At 38.7% G+C, this 12,390-nt stretch overlaps 3 protein-coding genes across 4 annotated transcripts in view; 1 reads left to right on the forward strand and 2 right to left on the reverse strand.

The window, feature by feature from the left end:
- Positions 1–10,865, reverse strand: part of LOC141377738 (meiotic recombination protein REC8 homolog) — a 63,971-nt gene extending 53,106 nt beyond the window's left edge. The window contains exon 1 of the mRNA XM_073922916.1: positions 10,700–10,865. The gene's annotated coding sequence lies outside the window, so the exon portion shown is untranslated. The remainder of the gene's footprint in view (positions 1–10,699) is intronic.
- zp3b (zona pellucida glycoprotein 3b) lies at positions 218–5,972 on the forward strand. Of its 2 annotated transcripts, XM_073920901.1 has the most exons (9): positions 218–426; positions 469–738; positions 2,295–2,410; positions 2,496–2,599; positions 2,676–2,856; positions 3,312–3,429; positions 5,120–5,205; positions 5,280–5,536; positions 5,618–5,972. In XM_073920901.1, exons 1-9 carry the CDS (start codon positions 268–270, stop codon positions 5,881–5,883), a joined length of 1,557 nt encoding a protein of 518 aa, XP_073777002.1. In that variant the 5' UTR covers positions 218–267; the 3' UTR covers positions 5,884–5,972.
- On the reverse strand, positions 8,591–9,619 carry arl14 (ADP-ribosylation factor-like 14). Its single transcript, NM_001099983.1, has one exon. The coding sequence runs from the start codon at positions 9,605–9,607 to the stop codon at positions 9,002–9,004; it is 606 nt and encodes a 201-aa protein (NP_001093453.1). The 5' UTR covers positions 9,608–9,619; the 3' UTR covers positions 8,591–9,001.
- Positions 10,866–12,390: the final 1,525 nt, after the last annotated feature.

Here is a 12,390-nt window from a genome sequence, read left to right on the forward strand (position 1 = left end):
TATAACTTTTTTCATTAAAAAAAAGCTTAAATTAAGATATCCAATGTCATTTATTCATATTTAAAAATCCCGTCCCCAATCTCAGCACAGGTGTGTCATCATCATTAACAACACTACGTACACGCAAGCTAATTAGTCTTAATGAATAGAAATCAGATGCGGGTGATGAAGCGTTTGTCAGTAATCCCAGTTAAAAGCAGCGAGCTGGAGCTGATTTGGATGGGCGATAGCAGCCTGTATTTGCGGTTTAATTAGTCAGCAGGCAATATGGGGTTCAGTAACACTTTAGCCTGGTTTATTTCAGTGTTTCTCATCGCTGAATGTTACTCTCGCGTTCACCATGGTCCACACCATCACAGAGGAGGATCTTCCGTGAGCCAGCAGCTGCTGAGCACCCAGTTTCAGGCGGCGGTGCCTCAGTTTCAGGCGGCGGTTTCTCAGTTTCAGGCGGCGGTACCCAAGTTTCAGGCGGCGGTTCCTCAGTTTCAGGTGACGATTCCGCAGATTAAGGAGACGCCATTAACGGACCCGGTTCCTCCCCAGGCAGTGATCGTGTACTGCCGTGCGGAGGCGATAGAGCTCGTGATAAACCCTGATCTGTTAGCGGGCGGTCTGCCGGTGTTTGCCGAGGAGCTGTGGCTCGGGCCCGAAGCGTCTCCAACATGTGGGGTTGTGTCAACGGGACCGGGACCGCTCACTATACGGGCTTCACTCCAAGACTGCGGAACACAACTGTCTGTAAGACCACATTAACGGTTTTTAACTCTCTGTAAAACTCATTAGCGGTCATACTGATTAGCCTAACGTTACTAGGGGCAACGACTACCTGTGAAACTTTACAACACCCGAGTTTTTTATTTTATTTTTTCCATTTTATTTACTATTTTTATGTCTGTAATGGTGCACAAATTTAGTTGCCCGTTTAAATTTTAGGTATTCGATTCCTAACAACCTGTGAACCTATTTTATTAGGATAGTTGAAGAGTTTATTTATAATAATAATAATAATAATAATAATTTTGAACCTTCAAATAACAGGCATTTTCAGCTGTCATTGCTGAACCTATAACATCCAAGCAAGCTAGTAACAACAGTAACCTTAAATAATACCAAAGAAAAATGCATTGCATTCAGTGGGGTCAGTCCATATTAGCTGACAAAAGTTTAGAGGGCTTTGAGGCACCTTTTTTGTTTTTACATGTTTTAAGGATTTATATAAAATATTAAAACCACTTTTAAATGCTTTGAAACGAGAAGAACTATTTAAATTTGTGAATATAAAATGTTGCTTTAGTCAACATTACACAGAAATTACATTTTATTTGTTCATTAAAATTCACAATGAGTCTTTTTTTTTTTTTTTTTTTTTTTTTTTTTTTTTTTTTTAATAAATAAACCCAGACACTTAAATTTTTTTTTTTAGCAGTAATCGCAATACTGCGACAATTTTTATCCAAGGTTATCCTACTGTCAATCTTATACCAGCCCATACCTATGTGAAACATAGTAAGTTGTAGTTAAGATGACCTTTATATTTATTTTTTAATTTTTATTTAAATTGAGGTAGGAAAGAGAGAATTATTTAATTATATTGTTGTTCTGGAGAATCTAAACAAAGTCAATATTATCCCCTTCTGCAGCCAATTAAACCATATAACTGTATATCAAAGCAATGTCCAGTGACTTTAACTAACATAGCTAAAGCCTATTAAACTAGGTAGAGTATTAGTAATCATAAAATATTGTCATGGTGAAAAGTAATTGGTTTAAAAAGGTTAGTCTACTTCCTGTCCTGGCCAAATTCCCTCCATCGGCCCTTACCCATGTCCTCCCCAGTCTCCACTACACTTACAGCTGGTGTGTGGTGAGTGTCCTGGCACTGTTTTTCTGTGGCTGCTGTCGCATCATCAGTCCATTACATTACACTGCTTTCACAGGAGGGCTAATAAAATTTTATTTTATTCTTCTATTAAAATGAATAAATTGTGCATAATGCAAGCGATTGTTCAAACTTTGCTAATCAACTGAACTGCTTATTTTAGGTTGTAAATATTTAACCTTTTTAGTGTATAGACTCCATTCTCTGGTATGTTACCAAAAAGTTGACAAACTTGTCAGACGCTTTACACATTGGTGTCCAAAAAACTGGCTATTGCGTAATCTCTGATTTGCTTTGTTTCTTGTGGTGATTTACATGGTTATACTACAGCTTTGTGGATCTATAGAGAACTGAACCAAACACCATGCAGATTTCATCAGCGTTTCAAGCTAATCTGGGGTTTTAATTCTTGCAGGTAAACGCAGACTCTCTGTTGTATTCCAATGTTGTTGTCTATTCTCCTCTACCATCTCCTGATGGTGTAATTTACACCAATGGTGCAGCCATACCTGTCCAGTGCCAATACCGGAGGTGAACTCTACAGACCACACCATTTCATCAGTAGTGTGAGCTTCTATTAATGTACATGTCTTTCTTTCACTTCAAACTGTTGAAGACGGTACAGTGTTGACAGCGCAGCAGTGAGGCCTGCTTGGGTTCCATTTGATGCCTCCGTTTCAGCCACAGATTATCTGGACTTTAGTCTTCGGCTGATGACTGGTACAGTATTATTCCAGATTCCACTTCTCGGTTAATTGGTGGTTTACTTGTGTTTTCTATTTATATTTCCCCCTAGATGACTGGCAGTTTGAGAGGGGCTCAAATGTCTTTTTCCTTGGAGATGAGATTCACCTTCAAGCTGCAGTTAGACTGGCCTATCACCTGCCTCTGCTTGTGTTCATCGACTGGTGTGTGGCTACACCAACTCCTGATGTGGATGCCAGTGAAGTCAAATACTCCTTTATAAAGCATCATGGGTGAGGTTTTTATTTTTAGCAAACTTTATCTTGTTCCTTTTTTTTTTTTTATTATTTTTTTTAATATATTTTTTTTATTAAGTGACTTTGAAAAACAATTGTGACTAATGGTGCTTCTGAATGTTTTGCTTCTATAGCAGCACTAAAACCCTTACCTTATTACCTTCAAGTTGTGCTCTGAGGTTGTTCAGAATTTATTTTGCCAAAACTGCAGTTTCTTTGTCACCTAGTGTACATCATTTTTTTTAAAGATTTAATGCATTTATTTGTGGAAGATAACTCCTTTTATTGGGACTTCAGCATAGCTCAACTCCAAGACTGCTTAGTTGGATCACAGGGAGCAAGACCCTGAGTTTACAGAAACAATGTCCATGTTGGCAATATTAGTTGGTTTGCGTATTATTATTTATTTTTTATTTGACGTTGAGCTTTTAAATTTTGTGGTCTGCTTTCAGATGTCTTGCAGATAGCAGGAGTCCGAACTCTAACTCCATGTTCATGCGGAGAACCGAAGGAAATCATCTAAACCTACAACTGGATGCCTTTAGGTTTCACAAGTTCACAGGCAATTTGGTGAGAAACTTCACTCTTTGTAATTTTTAGCCGAAGAAGAAATGTGCTTCATGTAGCTGGGTTTCCATCACCCTGTGCTAATGCGTACTGAGTCCCATGAGAAGAGTGATTTGAAACAATTTTTACGTTAAAACTCCTTTGTTTGTAAAGGCTATGCACTCATGAGGGGGGGGCTTTGGATGAGTTGTGCTTGTTTACAGTTGGCTACCAATACTGCAGTCAGCTGCTCAACCTTGGTGGAAATGCATTCATTTCCTATTTGGAAGGAAAACAATGCTTTGACATTTGCACTTGACTAATTGCCTAAAGTCCAAGCATACTTGCTGAACTTCGGAATTATATTAAATATTTCATAATTGTTGTTTTTAGACCAATGTATTCCCCTTTCTACCTCTTGTAGAGAAGGTGTTTTGTGACCTTGAAAGTATCTTTGGTCTTCCAGTGCATAATTTGTAATTTTTCAATGAATCAAGTTTCATACTTGTCCAAAACCTGTATTCAGTGGTGTGAAATGTGGTGTTTGGGCTCTAGTTAAACCCTACCCGAACTAATTGCTCTTGCATGCCTGGATTAAGAATTAAGAGAATTAAAATATATATTATTTATATATATATATATATATATATATATATATATATATAAATAATATATATTTATAATATATATAAATATATATTTTTATATATATATATATATATATATATATATATATATATATATATATATATATATATATATATATATATATATATATATATATATATATATATATATATATATATATATATATATATATATATATATATATATATATATATATATATATATATATATATATATATATATATAACCATTTTAAAATAGAACTAATTTATTGTGTTGCCTGCATTTTGAAAGTAAATGAAATTCAGTACACCTCTAGTCTACATATTTAATTTGTAAAGTGCACTTTTTGGGGGGGAGGTACTAATAAAACTAGTGAAAATTAGTGGATTTTAATATACTTCAAATTCACTGAAGCTGTACTATTTATATTTAAGGGTATTTGTAATGTATCACTTCTACACACTTGTAATGCATGTGATTTGGATATGACACCTCCAATCCAGTTCTATGAATCGGATTCTTCTATAATACGTTAATGATTCCTACTTGTCTTCCTCGTGATGAAGAGTAGGCAATATTTGTCGTGGGGGGGGGGAAGAGAAAAAAAAAGTTCAGACACTGGATTCATGATCGTGTCAAAAGTTGCCATGCGCTTTTGTGCTACACCACTGATACTGCCGTGTCGTGCTCTTTAGTCATGTTGTCTGTCAATGAAATTTTGGTGGGAATCACTCAATTGGCTTATTCCAATGAGGTGAGGTGAGCTATTTGCAGTTAGCCTAAATGGACGCTCAAATCTTTTTATTCCCCCCCCCCTTTGAAAGTATTGGGATACTCTAGTTCTTGCCTGCTGATCCTGATGGTGTTATTGGTTGCTGTCTTGAACGCAAGCATTTTAGTAGTTCCAGTGTAAATTTAACCATGTAATTGTCACAAAATTGATGCTGTGAAAGGAACCATATGAAATTAAGTCACTTATGCTTTCATTCACTGGAAGTTTATAATTGGTTAAACACTAGCTGTTCATATACACCATTGTGGAAATTTCAACTTGGTAGTTGTCTTCTGGTTTTATATAATACAGGTGTACATCCACTGTCACATGAAGGCCATCCCTGCTGCATATTCTGTGAGTGCTAAGAATCGGGCCTGTTCTTTCATTGACCAAAGGTAATGTGTTAAATGGATGGCAGTTTTAATCTTCATGACTGCTCTTACTTGAAAGACTTATGTGCACTTTTTAGGTGGCGGTCAGTGGATGGAAATGATGAGGTATGTAACACCTGTGAGCCGTCCAAACCAGTGGCGTCTGAACCAGAGCAGCTTTTCCACATCGCACTGACCTCTCCAGTCCAGCAGCCTAATTTGGCCCCCAAACCAGGGCCTGCTGGTTTCTTTAATGTGAGACCAGGTCAGTCAGTGGAACCTTTCAATGCTCTCATACAGTCAAAGTCACCTGCCTTTGGTGGTCTGTCGAAGAGAGGGACTGACTCGAACAAAGGTTTGCACAGTTTTGATGTCCTCTTAGTCTTCAGTTTAATGTTATCTGGGACTTAAATTGCTTCCGGTCTTTTAAAAACAGAGTGGATGAAATTTGCAACCGTGGGTCCTCTGCTTCTGAAATCAAAGCAAGAAACCAGTGTCCAGTCAGCTGGAGGCCCCCGGTTTGGCTTGGACAATGTCTTTGCTGCATCTTTCGTAGAGAAGCCAGTCTTCAACTTCACTGAGATGAGACCTGTGGAGGATGAGCTGGAACCGGCTCCAAGGTTTAGAAGCTTCAGTCCGTTACAGAAGAGCATATTTAATGTTTCTGACCTTTTCAACTCTGAGGGAAGTGGGTTTGAGTAATGACCCACTTTGGGGAAAAAACGAGCATGAGGAGAAACGTTTAGTGACTGACCTTTTCTAAAGAGAAATAAAATGTTTTATAAAATCTCAATTTTATCTTTGTGCTTTATAACAGTTTCTTTGTAGAAATGTTTAATAATTTTTAAACAATTGTTTCATTTTGACAGTGCAAACTGTCCATTTCACAATCTTTGAGCCAAGGTGTTTGCTTGCATGAGGTCTCTTTCAAACAATTTAGTTTTTTTTCTTATTTTTTTTGCAAGACTGCTAAGAAAAGACTAATGATGGAATGATTTCCCTGTTTGCTCAAGTCCATTTAATGGATTAGTGTCATGTTACACTAGAGTTTGAGCTTGGGAAGCTGTTGTATGGTGCTACAAAACAGGGTGGAAATCAACCGAACAATTAGACTACAACTTGTCCGTAAAGGTTTTTTTTTTTTTTTTTGATTGGCGCCACGCAATCATGCAAGTTTATTTTACAGGTCAGAGTTCCCCAAACTTGACATCTACTTTGCAACATGTTGCACAAGCTTGTTTCCAGTCTACTGCATTCACGTGTGTGTGTGTGAATGGAAGTCTGAGAAGTGTAGTGACCACGGCTTAATGTTATTCAAGGGCAAATTTGTAGTCTGCAAAATTTATTCTGCAGATGAAGCTAAAATATTAAAGGGTGCAGTAGGTGATCTGTCTTAACACAAGCTGGTTATGGTCTGTTTAAAACCCAGCCGCTCCCCTGTCCAAATCCATGCTTCCTAAAATCCCAATTTAAAAATGACTGAAGACAACCCACTAGATCAAGAGTGTCAAACTCAATCCCTGGAGGGCCGAAGCCCTGTACAGTTTAGTTCCAACCCTGCTCCAACACACTTACCTGTAGGTTTCAAACAAGCCTGAAGGACTCAATAAGTTTGATCAGGTGTGTTTAATTAGGGTTGGAACTAAACTGTGCAGAGCTGCGGCCCTTTTGGAACTGAGTTTGACACCTGTGCACTGGATCGTGTCATGCACCAGGTAGAAAACTTTATAGTGCTATTCAGAATGGAGAAATATTCAGAACATTGTTTAAACATTTATTTGCAATGGAAAAGAAAAAAACAGCTCAGGAGTGCACTTAATCTAATAAATAAATCTTCTATAGCCCCTTAAAATAACTTTCCTTTTCTGAGTGAAAGTAAAAACTGCACCTTAAAGAAACTGTTTAAATAATATGCTGTATTAATATGCTCATGAATTATAGATACAAAAAAGTGTGGTTCAAGTCTAAAGTCAAAACTGTCAAATAAATAAAATACAAAACAGCACATTCACATTTTTTAGCACATGAAAAACATTTCGCAGCACATCTCAATAAATAAATTCATGAATTATAACTTAAGAAAACATTTCGCAGGGATTCAGGACTAATCCCCATACCCCCCCTCTCCCCCCCCCATCTCCTGCCCACCCGTAAAAAAACAAAAATTTTCAGTCCTTTCTAGGGTTACATCTTGTGAAAACTCTGTTTAGATCTCTTTGGTTCATGTTGTGCTCGTGTTTTACCCAGGACAACAAAGCCAGTCATACGTTTTCTTTGTTTGAATATACACTTGTCAACATTTGAAATGGATCATCACCTTTAACCAAACTACTGAACACCCATTCTTATCCAGGGACAATTTTTGATTCACTTTGAACGTTGACTAAAGTACATAAGCTGAAAAATGAAGCTTTCTATTGGTGGTTTGTTAGGATAAGACGAGAGTATTTGCAGACATAAATCCACTAAATATGAATGTTAAATGTCTAAATCAGGGGTGTCCAAACTCGGTCCTGGAGGGCCGATATCCTGCACAGTTTAGTTCCAACTACCTTCAACAAACCTCAGAAGTTTCTTGGACACCTAGAAAGAGCTTGATTAGCTGGCTCAGGTGAGTTTAACTGGGGTTGGAACTAAAATATGCAGGAGATCGGCCCTCTAGGACCGAGTTTGGACACCCCTGGTCTTAATGAAGTGCTTAGCTGTGCACATTACTAATCAATAATTGAGTTTGGACATTTACAGTAGAAGATGATTTTTACTTAGCATTAGGGCTGGGCGATCAATCAAAAAGTAAATTGACATTCAGAACCTTTAATTGACCTAAATTTTCCAGAACGTTTTTTTTTTAATTAGTTTCCATATGTGTTACGTGACCCCTCTCTGTTAAAGGCCGAGGCTAATTTATACCTCTGCGGCCACTTTGCAGCCACATCTGATCTCTGGTCAAGTAGGATGATGGACTCATTCTTGAGCAGGGGTATCCAAACTCGGTCCTGGAGGGCCAGTGTCCTGCAAAGTTTAGTTCCAACCCCAATCAGACACACCTGGGTTACGTAATCAAGCTCTTAATTGCCTTAACACACCTAATAGGATGTTTCAAGAAAGCCAAGTTGGAGTTAAAATCTGCAGGACGCTGGCTCTCCAGGACCGAGTTTGGACACCCCTGTTCTTGAGCCTTACTTTGCACTACATTGACGGTGATTGGAAGCTACGCCAAAGATGCCTTTAGACGGCTTATAAAACTTGTCAGTAAACTATGAGGGCAAAAAAAAAATTTAAATAGGTAAATGTTTAATAATCGTAATCGAGTTAAAATGTTCAATTAATTAAGATTTTGATTTTAGGCCAAATCGCCCAGCCCTAATAAGTATTTTAATCATTTTTGGCTTAAATCCATAATTTCTACCCATTTTATTGGCAACTTAAGACTGGTTTTGTGGTACCGGGTCAGCTGTTGGTCAATATTTTGCTTAAAATGAACCATACAGACATAATCAATTCAGTTAAAGCAAACCAAGAGTGAAAACACCCTTCGTTTCTCATCGAATCCTTTCACATGACCCTGAACAGTACTTTACAGTCATAATTCATGATAAACATTTTACTTTGGCAGAATGGAGACATTTTTCTTTATAAAACTATATCTCACTCAGCCTTGGTCATTATAATAATCTATCTCTGAGTGATATTTTGCAAGTCAAGGTAGCATATTGCATGTTTTGAACACTTCAGGATTGCACGTACTGTAATTACATCCCACTGTAGTCAGGACAGCACTGAGCCTACAATAAAAGTGGTTAATGAGTGACCACAGGCGCTACTTCTTTTGTATAACAGATTTAGCTCTTATATACTTGACGGTCTCTTTGATGTTATTGTCGTCGGGTGTCATTTTCACCAGGTGTGCCATTCGTCTGAAACCGTCCACCAGACCCGCTCCGGTCAGAGCCGAACACGGCTGAATGAACCAGTCTCGGTCACTGCAGCTCTTTCTCAGGTTAAACTGCTCTGTGATCTCGGTTACCGTTGCAGCCCCTACAATATCCTGCTTGTTGGCAAGAACCACCACCGGGAGCCCCCTGAGGTGCTCGCTTCTTAGGGACTGCTCCAGGACGCCCTTGGCCTCGTCCAGACGTTTAACATCAGAGGAGTCCACGACGAACACAATCCCAGCCGTGTCCTGGTAAAAGTTCCTCCAGAACGCTCGCATCTTGGCCTGACCTCCAACGTCCCACACGGTCAGGCTGATTTTATCCCGGTTCTTCTTGGCTTCGATCATCTCCACGTTGAATCCGATGGTAGGAACCGTGTGGAAGTTCTCATCGTATTTCAGTTTGTATAGAAGAGTCGATTTCCCAGCATTGTCCAGTCCTAGGAGGAGTATACGTGCTTCGGGTTTGTGCCTGGATCCTGAATGTCCCATTGTGAAATGTCAGACGTTCACACAAACACTTCTCACGGCGTTCTCTCAGCAAATGTGAGTTTACATTAGAGGGTGTCTGCGTTACTCAGTAATGTATTATAACTCGCTTATCATAGCTCTGTATGATTAATGGGTCAAAGTATCACAGGACACCTCCCTAATGATATGCTAAGAATGCCTGGAACGGTGTCCATGTCTACAAACACATCTATTAATGTACATGTTGAGATGTAGAGTCGAATATTCCACGATTAAAGAAAACAAAAACACTTTCACGGAATATTGTGTCAAGTTCATCAAGGATGAAAACAGAAATGGTCCAGTTTCAAGTAAAATGTGATGGATTCTGACGTGAAGTCAAGTTGCTTCAGCATAAATAAATAAAAATCAATAAATAATTGAAGGTTCAAAGTTAAGACTGTTTCCAAGAGGCATGTGATCCAAAGCATGATGGTGTCTTCATTGTTCATCAGCTGACCACATGAATGGCAGTTATAACCAGCACACATGCTTAAAAACATCTCTTAAAGCAAACAATGTCTAGAAAAAGTCTGTCAAGAAATGTTGCCAAGCGAAAACCGAACAAAAAATACTTGGCATATCTGACAATCCAACTTCCACTGAGTGAAAATGACAATGGCTCATCATTTAGTAATCCTCAGAAGGGATTTCAGGAAGATAAATGAAAAAAGAAGGAGCAAAGCTCCACATTCAAAGTTTCACCTTTGCCTTGCGATGGTTTTATCAATCCACACCCCTCCAGTTGTATCAGCCACAAAAACCAGTCCAGGGCAGTCTCCGTGACAGCTGCAGCCGCGCCGGCGTCTCTCCAAAGCGGCTTCGTTTTGACCCGCGTCCGGTCGCCATTTCCCCTGCCAAATGCGCTTTTCGCACAACTTTATAGTCGTAAGCGAAGCAAACTCGTTAAAATCAGAACTCCTTGAACCACACTGACCCATGTTTTGCTTGTGTTGTAAACTACGCTAAACTCGGCGACAAACGCACCTTTATACAGCAGCCACGGAACTACTATGTGTGTCAGTTCCAGTAAGAGTGAGTGTGTATGTGCAGATTTATAGAAGGCTTACTCACTGACAACAGGCTCCGGTCTTAGAGGGTTTAGTGCTGGACTCTATTCTGAGGCTTTACACCTGGTCCCGGTTGTCACGATGGACTGCCCAGCATCCGTTAAAGCCCAGTATGTTGCGCGCACGGGCGGTGTACGGTTACCGAGACCGGGATGTGGAAATACGTGTGTGCTGCGGTATGTCAGAAAGAATGCAAACATCCATGTGTGTCATATGGCTATTATTGTGCTCGTTTTATATTTGTTTCTTAATTTATGAGCTCACGCCGAACCACCTCTGCTGAGGAGAACAACATGCTAACGATTTACATACTCGACACAATTATATTGTAAAAAATACGATTATTTTAATCAGTTAATCAGGTTTCAATTGATTTAATAAATTTTTTAAGTTATACAAAGTTGTAATTTAATATTTTTAGTTTGACAGGTGTAAATTCAGATGACTAAAAAAGTTATTTTGATTCAATTAAATTTTAAGCAGCAGAAATGTCGCCATCATCAGGATAAGCTTTAGTCCGTTTTTAGGCTTGGCATTCAGAGTATAAAATGTAGTTAAATATGTGATGATGTGTGATTTTCATAAGGACAGAAAACCGCAAAATGGTATACGGGCACGGTGTACGGTTACCGTGTCCGGGATATGGAATATGTCCTGCGATATATCAGGGTAGAATGCAAACAGCCTTGACATTTTTTATTGTGTTAGTTTTATATTTGCTTCTTAATTTACGAGCTCAAGCCTAACCACCTCTACTGAAGAAAACAAAACGCTAACATGGAAAACAATTACATACTCGACGCGAGTATACCGAAAATAATTGATGTTATGAATCAGGTTTAATTTGATTAAATAGATTTTTAAAGGTGTACAAAAGTTGTAACTTAATATTTTGCGTTTGACAGATGCAAGTTGAGAGGACTAGAAAAGTTAATTTGATTCAACAAAATTTAAGGCAGCAGAACTGTCGTCATGATTTATGAGAGGAACCGCACTAGTCAGTATTAAATGTAGTTAAATATGCGATGTGTGCTTTTCATAAGGTCAGAAAACCTCATAACAATTCTGCGCACACGTGCGGTGTATGGTTACCGTGTACGGGATGTGAAAATACGTGTGTCCTTCGGTGTGTCAGGAAGAATGCAAACAGACACATGTGCCATATGGCTATTATTGTGCTCGTTTTATATTTGCTTCTTAATTTATGAGCTCAAGCCGAACCACCTCTGCTGACGAGAACAAAACACTAGAATGTAGCCTAATCAGGTCAGACTGGTTTTAGAGGGGCTTTGACCCCTCTTTTTAGCTGGTCTCAGCAGCTGTTAAGACAAGCTAAAACCAGCTAAACACCAGAGTCACTCTTTAGATATTAGAGTGGCATCACTGTTGAGATTCTGTTAATATCATCATTTTGGTTGAGGTTGAATATTCGATGCTAAATGAAGTTACACTACTTGACAAAAAGTCTTGTCAATCATCCCAGTTGTGAGAGCAACAAATAATAACTTGACTTCTAGTTGATCATTTGGAAAAGTGGCATAAGGCAACTGCATCCTAATCATCACAAATACTGCATAAGACCTGTTGGAACCCGCAGGGATCCAAGATTTTCTCAGATATCAGTCAAGTTTGGTGAAGGAAAAATCATGGTTTGGCGTTATATTCAGTATGGGGACTTGCGAGAGATCTGCAGAG

The sequence above is a fragment of the Danio rerio genome, chromosome 2 (genome assembly GCF_049306965.1).
Source record: "Danio rerio strain Tuebingen ecotype United States chromosome 2, GRCz12tu, whole genome shotgun sequence".
Taxonomy (NCBI): domain Eukaryota; kingdom Metazoa; phylum Chordata; class Actinopteri; order Cypriniformes; family Danionidae; genus Danio; species Danio rerio.

Bases quoted from the DNA above. Each gene is read 5' to 3' on its own strand.
- zp3b (XM_073920901.1), top strand. From the start codon at position 268: ATGGGGTTCAGTAACACTTTAGCCTGGTTTATTTCAGTGTTTCTCATC. The intron at 739-2,294 runs GTAAGACCACAT...TAATTCTTGCAG, and splicing joins ACTGCGGAACACAACTGTCT to GTAAACGCAGACTCTCTGTT. The intron at 2,600-2,675 runs GTACAGTATTAT...ATTTCCCCCTAG, and splicing joins TAGTCTTCGGCTGATGACTG to ATGACTGGCAGTTTGAGAGG.
- arl14 (NM_001099983.1), bottom strand. From the start codon at position 9,607: ATGGGACATTCAGGATCCAGGCACAAACCCGAAGCACGTATACTCCTC.